This window comes from Vidua macroura, chromosome 16 (assembly GCF_024509145.1).
Source record: "Vidua macroura isolate BioBank_ID:100142 chromosome 16, ASM2450914v1, whole genome shotgun sequence".
Taxonomy (NCBI): domain Eukaryota; kingdom Metazoa; phylum Chordata; class Aves; order Passeriformes; family Viduidae; genus Vidua; species Vidua macroura.
The window spans coordinates 3,116,257-3,135,148 of NC_071586.1; the positions used below are offsets into that span (position 1 = coordinate 3,116,257).

The following is an 18,892-nucleotide window of genomic DNA, read 5'->3' on the forward strand; positions in this document are numbered from 1 at the left end:
TGGAAATGCTGCTGCAAGTCTGGGGCAGGCTCTGAGCAGCCCACGGGGCAGGCAGAGCCCCAAATCCCTGACTTACCTCTGACCCTGCACTGAACACCAGCGGTGAGTGACTCGACCCCACCTGCGGCTGCGGCACTGCCGGGCCAGTGCTCACCAGAGCCTCTCACTGTGTCCTCCCCAGACCTTGCCTCCACACAAACCAGCTAAAGCAACACAGCTGCCCTGCTGATTATAAAAACAGGTTTCAGCAGAGAGCTCCAGAGCTGTTTTGCCTACAAGGGCAGAGGAATTCCTATGACACAGGAAGACTGAAAAATAATCAGTGGAGTGCAGGCATTTAAGAGCAATGTTTTTTAAGCCACTCAAAAAGCAAATTACTCAAACAACAGGGACTGACAACGTACTCATTATATAAATTCAACCCATTACAATAATATTTAACAGTGCTTGGAAAGACATCCTGTTGAAAGCTGGCCTTTTCGGTAAGCGTGCCTGTAACATCACAGTTTTACAATCTGTTTGGTGAGCTGGCTGCTCCCAAAAAATCACCCCAGCTCAGGAGCTGAGACAGGCAGAGCATCGCTCAGGTCTGTGCTAAAGGCTTTGTATACAGCCACTTCCAAACCCCATATTGCTGGGATCAATCCAACATTAAAGCTTGGAAGGGAACTGGTGTAGCAAATGCTCTGTGCCTGATTTCTCCACTGGCCAGAGCTGGCCAGCACTGAAGATCATGCTTTGCTCTCCTGGTTTATTAGCATTCCTCAGTTAGCCAGTGTTTTCATCGCAATTGTCCAGACAGATTTTCCTCTGATGGAGGGTCTGATGGAGGCTTGTGCCTTGGATCACCCCTCATTCACGTGCTGCCTTGGAGCAGAAGCCAGATTTCTTCATTATTGAGTGTGACTGCTTTGTGTAAACAGCACACAGAGGGAAGAACCTCACTCATCAGCAAAGGAGGCTTTTATTGCCATTTTCCTCAGAGAAGGCCTAAATTCAAAGCACTGAGACATGTAAGTCTTGTCAAGCAGCAGGAGTCCCTTCTTTAACTTCATCTGCTTGTTCTTCATTTTTGCTGCCTTGAGCAATTCCACAAAAATTCCTTTGAAACTCAGAAGGCAGATAGGTTCAGCAGTGCCATGTAAAATCCGAGTAAAATCTGGTGCTGGAATTTTAAAGATGTAATGAAGAGCAAGTGCTGAAAACACCCAGAATCTGTGTAAGCCAAAGGTCAAGGCTGTACATCCAGAATCCCAATTTTGGATTCTGCATGGATGCAGTCTGAGAGGCATAGAAAGAATGGCTCACCCTTTATGAAGTTCAAAACTTACTTAAAATGAACCACTAGGATTGGATTAGTTATTAGCAGAAGGCAGTGCACATATTGGTGGTAATTAAAGCCCTAGAAGCAGCCTATGGTGGGCAGAGGAGGGATAAAATGCCTAAAGGAAAAAGGAGCACAGGATGGCCAGTAAGAAATTATTCTTCCTCTGAAAAAAACAAACTGTGGCTAGTGAAATAAAAATTAGGAGGGTGAAGAACTCTGGCATAAATGATCACAACTTATCACAGGTATAACCATCAGCACAGCCCCATGAGCCCGCTGGACCAGTGGGAGAGGAAGTGCTAAAAGCTAATTAATTTTGAAGAGTTCTTACATCTGTCTCTCCTGATAACAAGAAGTTACAAGACTCCTGCTAGCTTCAGAGCACTCCTCCATATAAATTGATGCATATGAAGAACTGCAGAAGGATGTGGCAGAGCAGCTGGATTTCTATCAAATGGAGCCTTTAATTAGCGGTTGTCCACAGGGTTCTGTCCTGGGGGCATCCTCCTCCTCCCAGGCCCCTTTGGCCAAGGTCTGCCTCCTCAATTTTACAACAGGACTGGAGCATAATGTGCAAGTCCTAGGGTGCAGAATGAACTCACAGCTGCTCCTGAGTGGCCCCAAGCCTCCGTGGAGCCAGAGATGAGCAAGCTACTGGCTCAGGCAGGGCAACCACCATAGACACAGAAACCCCCTGGCCACGCTGCACACTCCCCGTGTCACTGTATGAACTCTGGGCAGGTGGGGAACTGGGGCAGCACCCATTAACAGCATCCATGGCACAGGCTGGAAAGTTTCTCCAACAAGGTCTGACAGCTGCAGACACTTACAGTGACACTAAACGAGCCTCTTGGAGGACTCTGTGTTTACAGCACTGCCATTAATAAAATCTTCTCCTAATTCTGTAAACCTGTCATCTCTCGCCTGAAGAATCAAAGGGTTTCTACTCTACAGAAAGACACTTTGCATTTGCACTACTAAAAACCAGACCAAACAGTGAATATTTTTCCCCAAATCCTTTTTTTTTCCTATCACAGAGATGCAGTCACAACAAAATCTCATAACCCCTTTTTTCTTTCTTCGCAAACCATCTTTAAGGAAGGCATCTCGTGGGTGAGATACAGGGTGCTGTCACGAGAGACAGGGAAAATATACTTGGCTGGGGCTTATTAGCACAAGTTGTGTTAAAGTGCAGTGGTCACCAGACAAACTAGAACTGGTCAGTCACAAATCCTACTGCAGAGCAATCACAGACTGAGCTGTTACTCCATCTGCTGTGCTGTGTCCAGTTCTGAGCTCCTCAGGACAAGAGAGACACAGAGCTCCTGGAGTGAGTCCAGAGGAGGGCAACAAAGGGACTGGAGCATCTCTTATGAGGACAGGCTGAGGGAACTGGGCCTGTTTAGCCTCAAGAAGAGATGGCTGAGAAGGGACCTCATCAATGGGCAGAAACTGATGCCCATGAAGATCCACCTGAACATGAGGAAGAACTTCTTCCCTCTGCAGTGACTGAGCACTGGAACAGATTGTCCAGAGAGGCTGTGGAGTCTCCCTCACTGGAGGTGTTTCAGAACCATCTGGACACAATTCTGTGAAATCTGCTCTAGGATGACCCTGCTTGAGCAGGGAGGTTGGACCAGATAACCCACTGTTGTCTCTTCCAACCTGAACCATTCTGTGATTCTGAAAATTAAGAAGTATAAAATCTCAAGAGAAATACCCAGGTAAGTAGAAGGCTCTGTCTAACATTCAGAAGATAATTTATCTCAAATCAGTTACTACAAAGTCATCCAACAATACCAATTCTTGTACCTGGCTTAAGAAACATTGCAGAAGCTCTGACCACACACCATTTTAGATTGCTCAAAAATATTTTATGCTGCAAATGTTCACAAAACTGGCAAGGCTGAGTATCCTGCACAGTGACAAAGTAACTGAAAAGAAAGTGAGAATGATCTTGACCCTGGTCTATTCAGACATACCCCCCACCCCAGCTGTGGCCAAGCCTCTCTTGCAGAACAACCCATGAGCAGCAGTGCTGAAGACACATGAGGCTGTCCCCCAGCAGTTACTTACACGCTGCTGTCTGTCAGGGACATGGTGTCGGCGTCGCTGGACATGCTCTGCTGCTCGCTGTCGTTGGCACTGGTGGCTGGTGCCAAAGCATAGCCCGTGTTGACATAGTAGGGGTTAACAGGCTCTCTCCACGACCCATGCCTGTGAGAGAAAAATGAGTCAAGTTAGAAGGACACAACCTTGACCATGCTCTGCATCACCAGGCAGAAGGACTCTGCCTGGAACCCCAGCTTCAGAATAAGATGTGCTCACACTAAGTCGCACTGACAGAGCCATGAACAATTTGACTCATAACTGGAAGAAAAAGGGAATTCATGGAGTAATGAAGATGACACTGTTAGAGATCAGGGAGGGAAGGAGACTGTATGGAAGAAGTCCTGTTTCCATCAGGGTTTATGGAGTCCATGGGCTAGCTGCTTAGCACTGTCATTCTATGAGCATCTAAAGCAATACCTACATAGTAAGACAGAATTTTTCTTAGTCAAATTAGGATTATGCTCTTCCAACAGGGAGGGATGTGTAGCAGAGCTCACCCATTCTATGCTTACTTTAACATCCCTCCAATATGTATGCAGAGGGAAGGAGGAGAAGCAAGAAACAGCTATTGCTCATAGCACTGTACCTAAAAACAACCTCCAGTGTTGCACTGAGGTAGATCAGACACTTGCAAATTCCACCAGGAAGGACCACCTCATCACACCAGCTTTTCCAGTGGCCAGTCTGCTCAGGGATCTGTGATAGATTTGTACACAACCCATGCCTTGTTATGCAAGTACACATGCAGGCCAGCCTCCTTCTCTTCAGCAAAAGGTCAGGAAGGGAGGCTGCCTGCATGAGCTAACCTGGGAAATAAGTTCCTTGCTCAGGAAGGGACCTGATGGTGAAGCAGCCTATGAACCAAGCAGGCACGAATTCCTTCATGCTGGCTCTGCCACCAGCATAGAAAAGCCACTGCTGCAAATGTGCCTCCAGCTCTGCCACCCTGCACGACAGACAGGCCATGCAGGCATCTTGTTCTCCTGCAAGTTATTTTGTAATGCGCCAGAAGAAGGAACAAGATGAAATGTTCACATAAACCTAAGAGCACTTAATCCCCTGCTCTCCCTGCCTGCCCCTCTGCATGAAGAGCAGCATTTTTAAGGTATCTTGAAGCTGATGAATTCCTGGTTTTCCAAGCTCTGAAAATCAGAGTCCTTCTTCAGAGTTCAGATCACAAAGTTCATCAGCATCATTCTTTATTTAGTAACTCAGTAATCGGCACCTGGTGGATGTGATTTGCCGTGGGCCCTTTGCAAACACCTCCATGGAGGGCACTTCATGCAACGTGTGCTTCCCTGTTCTGCCAAGAAAAGGGATTCTGGTTCTACTGCAGTGGTTAAAGTCCTACAGACAACGGAAAACAGCCCCTGCCCCAATGAGTTTACATTTGGACAAGACAAGGAACACACAGATGGAGGGACCAGAGGTGAGGAAGACACCAGCAAAGGGTAAAGCTGGCAGTTTGTGTATATCTGTATGGAGTATAAATGCAGGACAGGCAGTGCATGAACTGGCAGAGAACCCATTTAAGGCAGAGATTTTCGTATGCTGCTATGTAAAATATGGCACATGGTGTACCAGGATGGAAGCATTACCAAAGTATTTTAAAACCTGAACAGAACAGGATTACAACCTTCAGCTAATGCATTGCTCACCCAGCTCCTATTTACCAGCTGTTTGGGTCTTCAGCATACAAACTAATTTCCTTGTAATGCAAGGGGTCATGGATATTCACTGGTCACTAGGAAAAATCTTATTGTTTCAGGTCCATTATGGGGTCAGTTAGAAACAAATTACTCTCCTACTCTCAGATAGATCAAACTATTCTATGTGCCACAAACCAACCAAAACTCCAAACTATTTCTTCTTGGATGATGAAGCTTAGCATAGTTTCAGAATGGTGCAAAGAGCATTCAAACTTGAGTCAGCTGAGGCTTTTCATGACTGACAGTAGGGAGCCTTGTGAGGTTTCTCCATGCTCAGGCACAATACAGAGTAAGTTGGGGATGAGCACAGGGATGCCTTGGGATGGTTAAGTCACCACAGACACCTTCTAGCCTGCAAACTTTCTGTCAGTCGCTGCAGACGTTCACTGGAGCAAACTCGTTCCTATATTCCATCAGATTTCAGAACAGCTTTCTAGGGCAAGTACTGGAAATAATTGGAACAAGTTCACCCTAAAAAGCAAGGGATAATAAGTGAAAACTTTACCAGCCCCCTTCAGCCATTCTACCTGTGCAGAACGGTCAGTTCTGAACATTAAAGGAGTGCTGTACAGTGCAACCCTCCTGTCAAATCCAACATGACAGCGGTGTGATGGAGGCTGAGACAACCTCTTAAATTGAGGCAGGAATGATGGATAGCTCAGGCCTTCCCTCAGGGCAAAGACAAGGATGATTTTTGGACAATCCAATTAAAATATAGCACCAACTTCTAGTGGACCTTTCGCCAGGACTCTCTGCAAGAAGCATGGATTATTCTAGCAGTATACTAAGAAAGCACTCAGATATACAGAATAAAATGCACAGGGCAATCAATTTCTCCTTTGTATCTGTTGATACAAAGACAGAGCAGCAGAGAGCACCTGAAGGGGTTGCTGGGTCTGCAACTGTGATGGCTGAAAGAACCAAGAGTGAGAAGATGGGTCCTGGGAGGTCCCTGACACCTCTGGAGGAGCTGGAATGGCTGGGCTCTCCCACAACACTCCCTGGCTGTGGTCTTCTCACTGAGGATGCAGGTTTGGTCACAACTGTTGTATTTAGCTAAAATTACACACTTAAGCATGTATACAACAGGGATTACTTCTGTTTTAGCTCTGCCTCTAATACATCAATGCAAATGTAAACTTTTGGTAAGCGTAAGGAGATGGAAAGGGTATAGGATTTCAAAGTAATCATAACAGGTTACATTACTTTTGAGGAATCCATCTGTATTCAATCCTTCTCCTAATGTTCTCTCTCCCTGACAACTCTCTTCAGCTGGCTCGTATCACTATTTGAATATTTTGTGCCGTGCCTCTGAAGAACACTTTCAACATCTATTAGGAGGAAAACATTAAAGGAACATGGAGTCTAACAAAAAAAACTGGTCACTTCTGATCTGGGAGGGGAGGCTGCTTTAAAAGGGATTCAGGCACCCTCAGAGCGATTTGAAATGTCAGCTAAAAACCTCACATACCGAGCTCTATGCACTGATAAGGGTGATAAAAGGAAAGGTGAACATTTAAAGTTAGACTTCACAAAAATTCCTGCAGCCTTCCAGAATTTTATTTCATTTTTTAAGACAGAAAGAGCAATGAGCATTTTTGAAATTAACACAGAACATTTCATACATTGCAGAAATAAAGCTGCATGTCTCTTCTGCAGCTCTCAGTTGCTCAACCCTCAAAATAATCACATAGGGAACAATTATAACAGAGATCACAGCGACCTGAGTAAGTCAGCCTGACCAGCTGCCTTTTCTTTGCATAAAGCTCTCCGCTGATCTCTGCACATTCTGGTAATGCTGACAAGGGCCTAAACTGCTGTAGAAACACAGCAAGAATTCCCTTAAGGCTTCCTTCTACCTGTTCTGGGTTTATTTTGTGTGTTATCTTGGCTGCATCCCATCCATCTCCAGATTTTTCACTCCTCTGACTAAGTACCCAGCACCTGGGACCTCAGCACCAGCAGATCTTGGAGTGTCAGTGTAAGCGAGCAGAGAGGTGAGGTCCTCTTCAATACTGTTACTCTAAGTGGAGTTCTCACTGCATCCTGAGTCCCTAAGGGCATCCTTTTCCTTCCAGCCTGGGAACCCCAGTCTCCCTCACACAACTTCCCCCAATGGCTGTTTCAATTTTAAATCAAAGATGCAAAGTCCCCAACCTTTACCAAACATGTTACTCTGCTCTATGCAAAAATCCCAGGGTTGGTGTGCTCTGGGGAAGAATTGCATCACCTTCAGCACCCACAGTGGGAGGAAGAGCTCACTGATCCCGCCTCCAAACCCAAATCCGAGTGGCACTCCCTTTGGTTCTCACCAGTTATGTACCTCCTTCACTGATGTGCTTCATCAAGCATGGGAAAAAAAACCACTAAGGCAAGAAGAAAACTTCCTTGAAGATGAAAGGCCTCTAGGCAACTAATTTCTGTAGAATTTGAATTTCCACTGGAGGGAATAAGTTGCGCAACACTCTACTGGCAGGTCTGAGAGACATGGTCCTCCCAAGCCAGCTAGCAGTTCCAGCATGGCTGGAACAGCTCCCAGTTTAACAGGGAAGGTGATCAATCCAAAGTTTTCATTGCTACCACCTTCTCCAGCTCCAGCACTAAATTTTTATGGCACTGACATTTTCTCGAAGAAATTTTTTCCTGAAAAGAATTGAAGCTGTGATAGAATCCCGGCAGGCCTCCTCTTGCAAGGGTGCCCCACCTGCCTGACCCAGAAATTCCAAAATCCCTGGTGGCACGGGGAGCTCCTCCAAACCCCTGCACTACCAAGGAAGCAGCTGTTTGAGACACAGTATTAGCAAATCAAAGAGATAAAAACTCATGAAGCTGACAGCCATAAAACTCCAATGCACTCTCCCTAAACAGCTCTTGCAGAAGTTTTCCTCCCATGCCATAGTCCGAAGCTTTGGTCACCACAGCTTTAGTGAGCAGCTCATTTTCAACATGGGAGAAATCCCATTTTCCAGATGGCAAAACCATCCCGACTTCTTGAGTCACCTTGGAAAGTTCTGAGCTGCAGGAGTTCTGGGGATGCTGGCAAGTCCCACAGAAGGACACCCCAAAATGGGCTCTGCAGAAACTCCAGATGTCTCACCACGGCCGATGGCACGTGGAGGAGCTGAGATGCCCTCCCTCCTGCACTGTGGTGAGCAACCTCACAGCAGGACACAATTCCTCCTTTTCTCTTCTGCTGGGTGGTGTTTTGGGCTGAAGGATGGTGCCCTGAGACCACACATCAGGGCTGCAGCTCAGTGGGACCCAACTACTCATTCTGTGCTCCCACCCTGCATTTTCACACCAACTTCTGAAAAATTAGCTCAAACTTTTGCAGTCCTGTGTTTCTGAAGATGACTATTTCCAGAAAACCAGCACTAAGCATTACTCTTATTTGGTGTCTCTGGTCATTTTGCATTTGTGACTGGGAGGATGTAGTCTAATGCTGAGACATCCTTCCAGCTCATTATTTTGACATGTTCTATTTATTCAGTGGGAAAAAAAAAAGTAATTTAAAAAGTTACTTTCATCCAAGAAACAAAAACTCCTTCTAGAATCACAGGTTGCTGAGTCTCCAGCTGGCCACTTACTTCCAAAACTTACATCTACCAACAAGCAGGTGATTGTTATATCCTTCATGCAGTTCCACATTTCAGTATCATAACCAGTCAATCAAATTAAAAGCTGCACATCTTGGTTTATGATGTCCGAGCCAAAGCAAATCCCTTCAGCATGTCTAAACAACATGTTGCTGACAAGAGTGTCCCAGCATCAGGGTCACCTTTAAACAAGGGATTACAACAGCACCCACCACGGAGTCTGACTTACAAGATTACATTTATCCACAACCTGAACAGAAAAGTCTGTTTCCAGTCCGTGGTACCAACAGCTATCACAGAAGTTGCATCGTACAGCTTCTCCCAAATCATTATCACAGGAACATTTCGGAACTAAGAACAAAAAGTCTATGAAGATACAAAGCTGAAAACCTTCACCCCTGACTGGATTTGATCTACGCTAAAGATGCAAAGTTGGCTCAAAAGGTTAAAATTGGGGATTTACCTGATAATCTGATTGCAGATTGTTGGGGTTGCTCCACTTAAGACTCTTCCCAATTACTCTGGGTACTCAGACACCGCTGTGCATCTCAACTTTATCACTGCCAATGTCAGGCTAATCACATGTGTTCCAGGCAAGGGCAGCTTCTTCAAAGATCACATCAATTCTGGACAAGTTAATCTGTTCTTTGAGGTCTCCAGATGGCTCTTGCCAAGAAAGTTCACTTCCAGCTCTGCAGCCTGCGAGCGCAGCGGCCCCAGCGCTCTGCAGAGCATTACAAAGGAACCAGATCAAAGTTGTGTCTTACAAAAAAATGAAATCTGAAGTTTGAAAAGCAACAGCAGCCTGTCACTTGTAGGCTTAAAGACGACTTCTGCATGCTCCAGCTATCAGGGAATTTATGATTACAGTCTGGCTTTTAAAAAGCTGATGAAAAAAACGACGCTCTTTAGCACTCCTTGCGCCTTTGCAAATCTGTATCTTCTTCCCTGCGTATTCATCCTCCCACACCAGAGGAAGAAGGGAAATAAATAAAAATGTAACTAAAAGTACAGATAAGGGCTCTTCTTCTCTTTTCTTCTAAGGCACTCAATTCCATTTTAGGACTACATGGAGATTATTTTATGGGGAACTTCAGCAATTATTGTGAAGTATTAAAGCACAGTTACAAAAGCTAAATCCAAGATTAACAGACTGAGTTTCCAGTTTCTAACTCCTTTGCATCTACCAAGGACATGCTACTTCTCAGGCAGGACTAATGTACAGTGGATGCATTAATTGCAACCAGCAATTTAGATCATAGGATACAGCAAGGTGGGGGAGAGGTTCTAGGAAGGAAGTTGAAATACAGGAAATAAAATGTTTGCCTTAGGAGGCAAATAAGGATTAGATAGGCTAAATATTGTGGCTGTATTGCCCTATCACCACCCTAACCTTCTTAGGAAAGGCTTTCAGACACCAGGATAAAACCACTGTGTTCCAAGGAAACTGCAGAACAAGTCCCTCAAGATTTCATCTGACTGCATCTCCAAACCAGCCCTCCCAGCTCCTCCTTCCCAATGGAGGGCGAGGCTGTGCTCACTCATCAGTCCAATGTAAGAAAGGATTTTGTCCTCTAGTTACAGATTTAAAATCAAAACTGCAAAAATATGAGTGTGACAAACAATAAAAGCAAGTCCTTCCTGAAAACAATGCATGTCTTCCCTAGAATAAGACCACAAACCTCATTTATTTAATAGCTCAAAGCACAAGATATTCATTAAAATGAAAAAGAAAAAAAAATGGGCAACACAATGTCTGCACAACAATTAACAGGACAATTGGATCATCTTCCTGAAATAAAGCAAATGTTGCAGAACATTCTGTTCCATATCTAACAATAACAGCTATCTTCCTAGATTAATTTCAATATATTAGCCTGACCTTATACCGTAACAGAGTAGTTTTGTTTGTTTTTTTAAATGATGACATGATTCATATGAATCCTTATCTGTCATGAAAGGCTGACAACATTAGGGACATTTTCTACAAAATATATAGGATATTTGTCTGCATTTATTGCAACTGAACAAGAGCCTCACTGCTTTAGAGCAGCCAGGCTGCATCAGCCATCCAAAAGCTGCTGTAGTGACTTCAGAAGCTGCAAAAGAAGGGCAACCCCAGCAGTGTGTGTGCATTTTGGATATCCAGAGTACACTGCTGCCACCCACGAGCCACACTCACCTCCACGTCCCGGCCTCTGCCAGGCAACACATCACAGGAGAACTGTTTTTATTATTTTATTGGAAGGGACAGAATCAAGCTCGTGCAGGGATGTGCTGAACATCCAAGCATGTTAACCCCTGAAACGAGTGGGACCTGAGTCCTCATCCCTGATTTTTTGACCCTCCAAATGTGCTGTCCCTGGGGCACCAGGATCACTAGCACAGACACAGGTAGAGAGGGCTGATAATGCAGTCTCCTTTTCCCTGCTTAAACTGAGAGCTGGGGAAAATTCAGCAAGAGGGTGATTGGCAAGAGCTCTCCACTCTGCTAATTGGCTTCTCAGACTGAAATGACATCTATGTTTAACACAAGTGATTTCATATATATACATATATATGTGTGGTTAAGTGGATGAACACACAGAGCAGGCATTTCAGACAGCATTTCAGTGCCAGCTCCCTGCTCTCTGCTTTCCTTGGTGACTGTCCCAGGTAAATTGGGGCTGCTGGAGAGGGAAAACACTTTGCAAAGTGCTGTGGGGGTCTTTGCATGGGCCTCTCTGCTTTTAGCCCCATGATTTCGCTTCCCTGGGAAGGCCGGCAGGGCAGCTGGGAGATGTAAAGGAGGTCCAGAGGAAACAATTCTTCCCAGAGGGGGCCACCATGTCACAGATGGAATAACAGCAGTGAACCTCCCGACAGTTCAGAGCCTTCCGTGTCATGCCAAGCCAGCGACCACCCATCCCTGCCTGCAGCCCGGGGTCTGCTCCCTCTGCAGATGGAACAGGCAGCCCAAAGCGTCTCCCGGCATTCCAGCCGCGGCCCGGCTGTGCCGACACCCACGCACGGCGGCTCCCGGCCCAGAGCAACCCCCTCGCCCACACTGAGAGGGCCTTCGTGGAACAAATTACTTCCAAATGCCTGGCTCTGAGGCACAGGGAGAGAGGGAAGCCCAGGTTTGTACCTGGGTCTGCTCACAACATAAAGAAGGCAGCAGCTCCACTTAAAAACACCACTGCCTGCAAACTATCAAATTAATCCCAGGATTTCAACAGCTTTTCTTCATTATTTTTTGTCTCAACCAAACCACAAATTTACTTAATGACTAAACCAGGCGAGCGAGTACTTTGTTTTCCAGACAGCAGGAACGTTTCTAACGGGATCCAGGTTTTCAGAACACACGCTTACCAAACGTCAGGCAAGGAGGGAGAGGTTCCATTGCTGAGATGTGTTTGATGCTTTTTTTAACTCCCCCAAACCTGCCAGCACCGTGGTTGGGGCATCTCCGAGCCCTGAGCCCGAGGAGAGGCACTGAGCGGGGTGAGGAGGAATACAATAAGAACACTGTGTTCCAGGAATGACTGAATAAAGGCAAGAGCATGCTTTTGGCCAGCAGGATTCAGCACCGTAACTCCGTCTGCCACTTTTCTTCTCTGTCTGAAGCAACGTTGTTTGTCCACACTTCTCTGAAATGGAAAGTATTTCCTCTTGCTTGCTTGTTCCAAGGAAAGATCTGAGGAGGCCTGGTATAACCAGGCAGAACTGGGGATTCTCCAGTGACTTGACTCTTCTTTGCCAAAATTTCTGCTCAACGAGAAAGGGCTTACAAGAAAGAAATTACGAGCAGATTTCTCTGCAAGTTCAGTAACTTTAAGACCAAGGTCTGTAGAATGAGTAAATTTTTGGATGGAAATAAAGCATCCAGCTTTGGCCATTGACTCCAGATCATTCCCTGCCTTCCTACATACCTACAGAGTCTCTGGAGTGTTCAAAAAGGTACAACAGGGCAGAGACATCCACAGGTACACGGACCACACTGGGGAATGGGAGCCACTGGAATCCAAGGGCTAAATAAGACCATGGGTGCTCAGTCCTTCCTTGGACCACCAAAGTTTTTCAGGAGGGCATCAACTCCAGCACTGCTATCCATTGTTGTATTGCTTTCAGGGATAAATTTCCCAATACTTCAATCACAACAGTGGTATTGCAGATGGTTGAAATGAAAGGGGAAGATATGCAGCTCAGGGGGGCTCTGTTTTACAAGGACTACTTGCAGCTTTGACATTAAACCATTTGCCTGTACCACTGGGCCGTGTAACATAAGCTGAGCTGCACGACCACAGACTTGCTAGCCTCACTTGAATTCCCCTCAAAACAATGGTATGAAACTCAATACTCGTTACCAATTCATTGCCAACAAACTTGGAATTTTAATGAAATTACAAATTTGGATGGCAGAGGAAACCAGCTGAGGCAGTATTTTGAATGCCTATGAGGCACCTAACTTAGCACCTCAAAACCACTCAGCTTTGCTCATGAAGACCTTTGACGAAGCCCTACTAATGATGAGGTGGGCAGAATTAGCAGTAATCCTGCACAAAATAAAAGACTTTATTTCACTGATTAAGGTCTGGCTCACAAGGCACATGAAGAGAAGGGGTCTGCCTCCAAGCAGAGTTGCTCACTGGTGTCTTAACTCCTACAGAAATGATCCAAGAAGCTTCCCCCATTGAACAAGAACCTTTGAGGTGAATGAACTCTGACCTCAGCTGTTAACAAAACCAAAACCATGAAGGGCTGGCAAGACCTGGCAGAGATAAAGCTGAGAGTCAAGATTTAATAGTGCTCCCAGAGGGGAGATTCAGCTGATTAGAAGCATCCTAATCTTCTCTCTCAGTGTATATTAAAGGTCAAGAAGTGGGATCAGATATTGGCAGCACATGAAAAAACAAGTCAGTCGAGCAAAAGACCTTCACAAAGACGTTTCATACCTTCACATTAAAAATTCCTGCAAAGTCTTATTTAACTTTACTTCCCTCTAGGAAACACAATCAAGTTTAAAGTCAAGAGACCGTTAGATTGGGACAGAAAAGAAGTACCCCTGCAGAAGACTTCTGCCTCCAATCAGTACTTTATAATGAGCAAGAGTTCATAAGCATCAGCTGACTGCAACCATGACAGATAAGTAGGTCTCAGAAGCACAACACCACGAAACAGAGCTTCTCTAGCAGCGCTCTGGAGTCTCACAGGCTCCCCAGATGGGGTCATTAAAGGATACTTGTTGGATGTTAACAAACGGCAGGCTGTATCAACAACAACATACTGGCAAGCTGCAAACAGCTTTTAAACTTGCTCCATTATTTATTGTTCAGCTCTGAAGAGATGTCAGCATCACAACAAAAGTATAAATCCTAACTCAGTCTCCTGGTCTCTACTGGGAGCTCAAGCCGACCTGGCCGATATAACGCAGGGGCTGGGGCAAGCCGAGGGTGGACTAAGTCATGTTGTCCTTCTGACAAGGTCTATTAGAGGTTGACAGCAATGACAAGCCCTCAGAAGAACTGCAATAACAACCACCAGAAGGAATATAAAACACAGAAACTGTGTTTAAGGGAGACAGATGCTGTTAAAAAGAGTATTTCCTTTTCTAGAGATACTTATTTATTTTTTAAGAGTTTAGCAGACTAGCAGGAAACAACTTGCTGTTGTTCCTGGAAAACAGACATACAGAGGGAAGACAGTCTTGTGAAGCTGCTACAAACAGCCCTCCTTTTAAACAAAGATTAAAGTAACTTTTCCTTAGATGGTGAGCATGAAGTATTCTTTCACAGTCCTAGTTTTGGGACAGTCACCAAACCTTGCATCTCCAGCCAGACCTGGAAGCCAAACCATCAATCGCTGCATCGAGGTCACACAAAGTCATAGCTAAAAAGGAAGAATTAAGTCAGTGGACTCAGTTTCCTATTTCTCATGGCTGTTCTTTTACAAATGGATCTAAATTTTGTGTCTGACTGGCAATCCAAGAGCAAAGAATTTCAGGGCAGTGAGAAAGATGGAGGAGACCAGAATCCAAAGGGAGCCAGGGCAGGTAGGTCAGTGATCCCTGTTTACTGGGAATTCCTTGACTGTAACTCCAAGATTGTGTGCTGGACATGCTCTGCTGCTGAGGGTGACACGTCTCCAGAGGCATTCTAAATAATCCAAGGTGCAAGAACCAGTTCACCTCATTGAAACATGTATTAAAATGTTGAGAAAATCAGCTGAAGGAGGAAGGGAGGGGGAAAAAATTAAAAATAAAAGAGGTGCTCATAGGCAAATTTCACAGGAGCTCACAGGGTCATTCCTGGTACACAGCAATACCAAAGGGTCCAGCTAAACTCCAGACCTGTGGGGAGGTGAAACTCCTTAAAATCTTTGGGAGGTTGATACTTGTGGTCCATCCCCTTATGAGGTTTGGCCACTGCTTGGGCAAATCCTGTGCTTGTTTTTCCTGGGGGCACTTCACAGCAAGTGAAACTTGACTTCAAGAACTGTGCTGGGGTTTGTTGTTATTTTTGCCTTCAAGATTTTTTCTGTTTTGGTTCTCATCCACTGGAACAGGCAGATATATGGGCTTTTACCTTTATTGCACAAATTCCACAGTATCTTTTCATCTGGTATGCATTATTGTGGTGTATATATGAAGTACCACGTCCACTCCAAGTGCTATAAAAGAACTGTTTGAAGCCTTGTTCCATTCCTGTTTATCTTTATACAATTAAAACCAGTTGACAGCTCCACATAAGAAGAATAAGTGACAATGCAAGCAATGTGCTTTTTGTTCTAAACACATTAATCACTGTTCAGATAAAAGATGACTGTACTTGATTTTTACCTCAGTTTCTTAAAGACACAAGGCTAGATGAGCAAACTCTGTGTGTTCCATTGATGCCTTTTTAATCCCTCCAGAAATTTTGAGTACAAGGTACTTGCTGACAACTAACCAAATTCAACAGGGGAGGGAGGCCCCAGAGACACTGATAATTAGTGAAAATGGGGAAGTGTGGAGGGACTCTTAAGTGCTCTGAATAACTGATCTCAGCAGAAAACTTGCATGGAAAGAAGATCTCACAATCACTTCAAATGCTCCAGCTCCAGCTGACAACTCTCCACACACTGAATACAGCACAGGACCATTGCAAAAGTCCCATTTTTGTAGCCCTAGAGGTGAGACCTGGTTTAATTCTGCATTTTGGATGGCAGTGTGTGGGCCTACGATCACCCTCAGTTGACACGATGTGTTGCTGACACCATTTTCTTCTACAGCAGGAGCAGAGCACTGGAGCTCGTCTGACCCACTGCCACATTGCAATCATCCCATGTGTCATAACCAGAAATCAAATTCCACAGATGAAGGGAAAGGCTGTTTTCTGTGTATGGCCTGGAGCACAAGAGCTGTGAAACACTGGAGCCCATCTGTGTGACACAAACCCACCATCTGTTACTGAGTGCACATGGGCCACACCATACAGACAGAATTTCACTGACCAGGTAGGTACTACAGGAATGCATCATTGATCTAGATGTTTTCTCCTTAAGAACAGCAGGGAAAAAGCAATCTGTAAGTAGGAAAAAAATGTATCTCCTGCTCAAAACATATCTCTTCTGCTCATGTATCACTTACCATCTCCTCTCTGCAGAACTTCATCTGCAGGATGAAGGCATAGGATAAATGGATTCATATCCTTATTTTTCCCCCTCTTTGTACTTTAACATCACCCAAATCTTATATTGAGTGCAGCATTACTTGCTTTGCTGGAGATTCCTCTTGGCAATTTCCACAAGTGTATCTTGTATTTATTTGTGCTGCTGTTCTGGAGGGAGGAAAAGCCATTATTCTCTAATGCACAAAAAGCCAACTGCAATGCTGAAATTATCACAACTTTCTCAAGATGCGGGTCCTCAATTTGAAATGCTCTGGCTCTAATACTCAGTATTTTTAAAGACTTCTGCCTTGATGCATGCTCAGCATATCAGCAAGTCTGATCTGGGTCTCAAGTAGCAGACAGAAAGCTGAGGAACACACAGTGATTCTCTCCCAGGGAGAAGAGCTGTCTTCCAGCATTTCTCTGGCAAAAGCCAGCACAGAACTATCTCTGTTTTGCTGCTTACATCTTCTGTCTCTGCTACTCCAGGGCCTTTCAATGACACAAGAGGCAATGCAGGTGTCCTGTGCACTTTCCTTCCTACCTGCTCTGTTGGCTCCTCTGGCTCAAGCCACTCCATGCATGGAAAAAGCAAGAAGGCTGAAGTACAGGCAGTTTTGGCTACAGCACCCAAAAGCTCTGGGAGGCATTGGAAAACCCCTTTCCAGTTCCAACACCCTGTACAGTTTGTCTCTTGCTAGCTCCCAACACCACCTGCTTACCGCTGGAGGAACTCCCTCTCTTCACCTCCTCCCCATCACTGCATAAAAAGCCTTTTTTTTTTCTGGAGGCTGTGAGAAGAGAGCTGGCTCACCTAACAATGAGTGCTGAAGGCTCCATGATCAGCAGCAGCAGGAATTGCAGTTTCCTGTCTCTGAAGTCTTAGCCATGAGCATCGTCACAGTAAATACACTTTTTGGATACTCTGACTGCCAAAATTTTAAACCACCTTCTATGGAGCTTGTGCCATTTCACAAGCTTACAGTTCAGTCATATTGAATAAATTCTCACACGGATGGCAAAATACATGTTCAAGCTGCCAGCATCCCTCCCACCTCCAGCAACCCACTTGCCAAACCCTTGCTTCAAAGTGGGAAAACTGGAAGGTTATCAATGTAAAGTAAATTGTAAGACTCTGACATGAACAAAACAATGTAATTTCCTTCCTCTCTGTTTTTACTAAAATTTGCCAAAATAATTCAGCCTGAGGCATAATCTCAGCATGGCAGAACACCAAACAACACAGTCTGATAAAGATACGAGCAACTACAACAAAGTTCTATATAATGGGGAATGTTGGGCAACCACGACTACAGCCATTGCTGCCAGCTCTGCCTATAGCATCAATGAGCAATATTATAACATCCCCATTAATCCCCTCTCCAAAACTATGAGTGAGTCTGGAATATGACTCATAATATCCTTGGCACACATTTTGATCACAAAGTTGATGAAAGCACCCGTCCCTGGACCCATGTATGAAAACTCTAGATTAATTAATCACAACATGCAGAAGCTTGTGACACCAATGTCTGTCTGAGCCTGCAACTCTGCAGCTGCAGCGGTGGGGCTCCTGTGTGACACGATGTGACAGCAAAGTGACACTGCTGCCAACCTTTGCTGCTGGTACTTTGTCACATCCAGGGAAGAGAGGACAGTATTTGCCAGTGGTTTTTATTCAACTATTCACATAACCTTCCTGGGCTATGTGTACATCCAGAGGGTGATGTAAAACACGCTGTAAGGCAGTGAAGAGGCTGCTCTGGTGTGTGTGTGTGTGTGTGTGTGTGTTGTTAACACTCAATGGCATCATCTCCTCGCTTGAGATGATAACACATATCTGTGTATTCTGCAGATGCATTTGCAGCTTGTAGCAAATAATAAAGGAATTTATGAATTCTGCTGTTGGTGACTTGGTACCATGGATTCTCCATGTGCAGGATCTCTTTGTTCCTTTCCTGTGAACAGCAGGGTGACTGCCTGGTGGGATTGCCTAACTCAGTCCAGGTGAGCGGTCAGAGTAATTTATCACACTGCTTTATCCAGAAGTAAGAAAGAGGATTTCCCCAAGCACCTATTTCTAACACTAACCTTGCAAACCCTCCTTCTCCCTGCAGGCTGTATTATCTAGGAAAAGCTAGGGAACTTTGGAGCAAAGAAATATCTGCACAATTCCTTGACTGGGGCCAACCCCAGGAGATGAGAAGGTCATGTATGTCTGCAAGAAGCTGACCCTGGAATGTGCAATAATAATCCTCTTCTACTGCCAGAAATGCAGTTGCACTAAAAACAAAAAAAACAAAAAAAAAAAAAAAAAAAAAAAAAAAAGTTTTGGGGATTTTGTTTTCTGCTGCAAACAGAGGAGAAACAGGGCTACAACAGCTCTCAACAACTTGGTCTTCATTTCTGGGGAGAATGCCAGTGCTGAGGAAGATTTCTGTCCCTCTGGTAGTTTAGGGCAAGTTCACAAAGTGACAAAACTCTGTGTAAACAAGAAAATCCAGGAGACCGAATATACCC

At 44.9% G+C, this 18,892-nt stretch overlaps 1 protein-coding gene across 5 annotated transcripts in view; it reads right to left on the reverse strand.

Annotated features, from left to right (window-relative positions):
• AXIN1 (axin 1) overlaps positions 1–18,892 on the reverse strand; it is a 77,715-nt gene that overhangs the window by 28,375 nt on the left and 30,448 nt on the right. For all 5 annotated transcript variants that reach the window (XM_053991932.1, XM_053991934.1, XM_053991930.1 and 2 more), the window contains exon 3: positions 3,404–3,544. In XM_053991932.1, the coding sequence (XP_053847907.1) occupies positions 3,404–3,544 (141 nt within the window). The remainder of the gene's footprint in view (positions 1–3,403; positions 3,545–18,892) is intronic.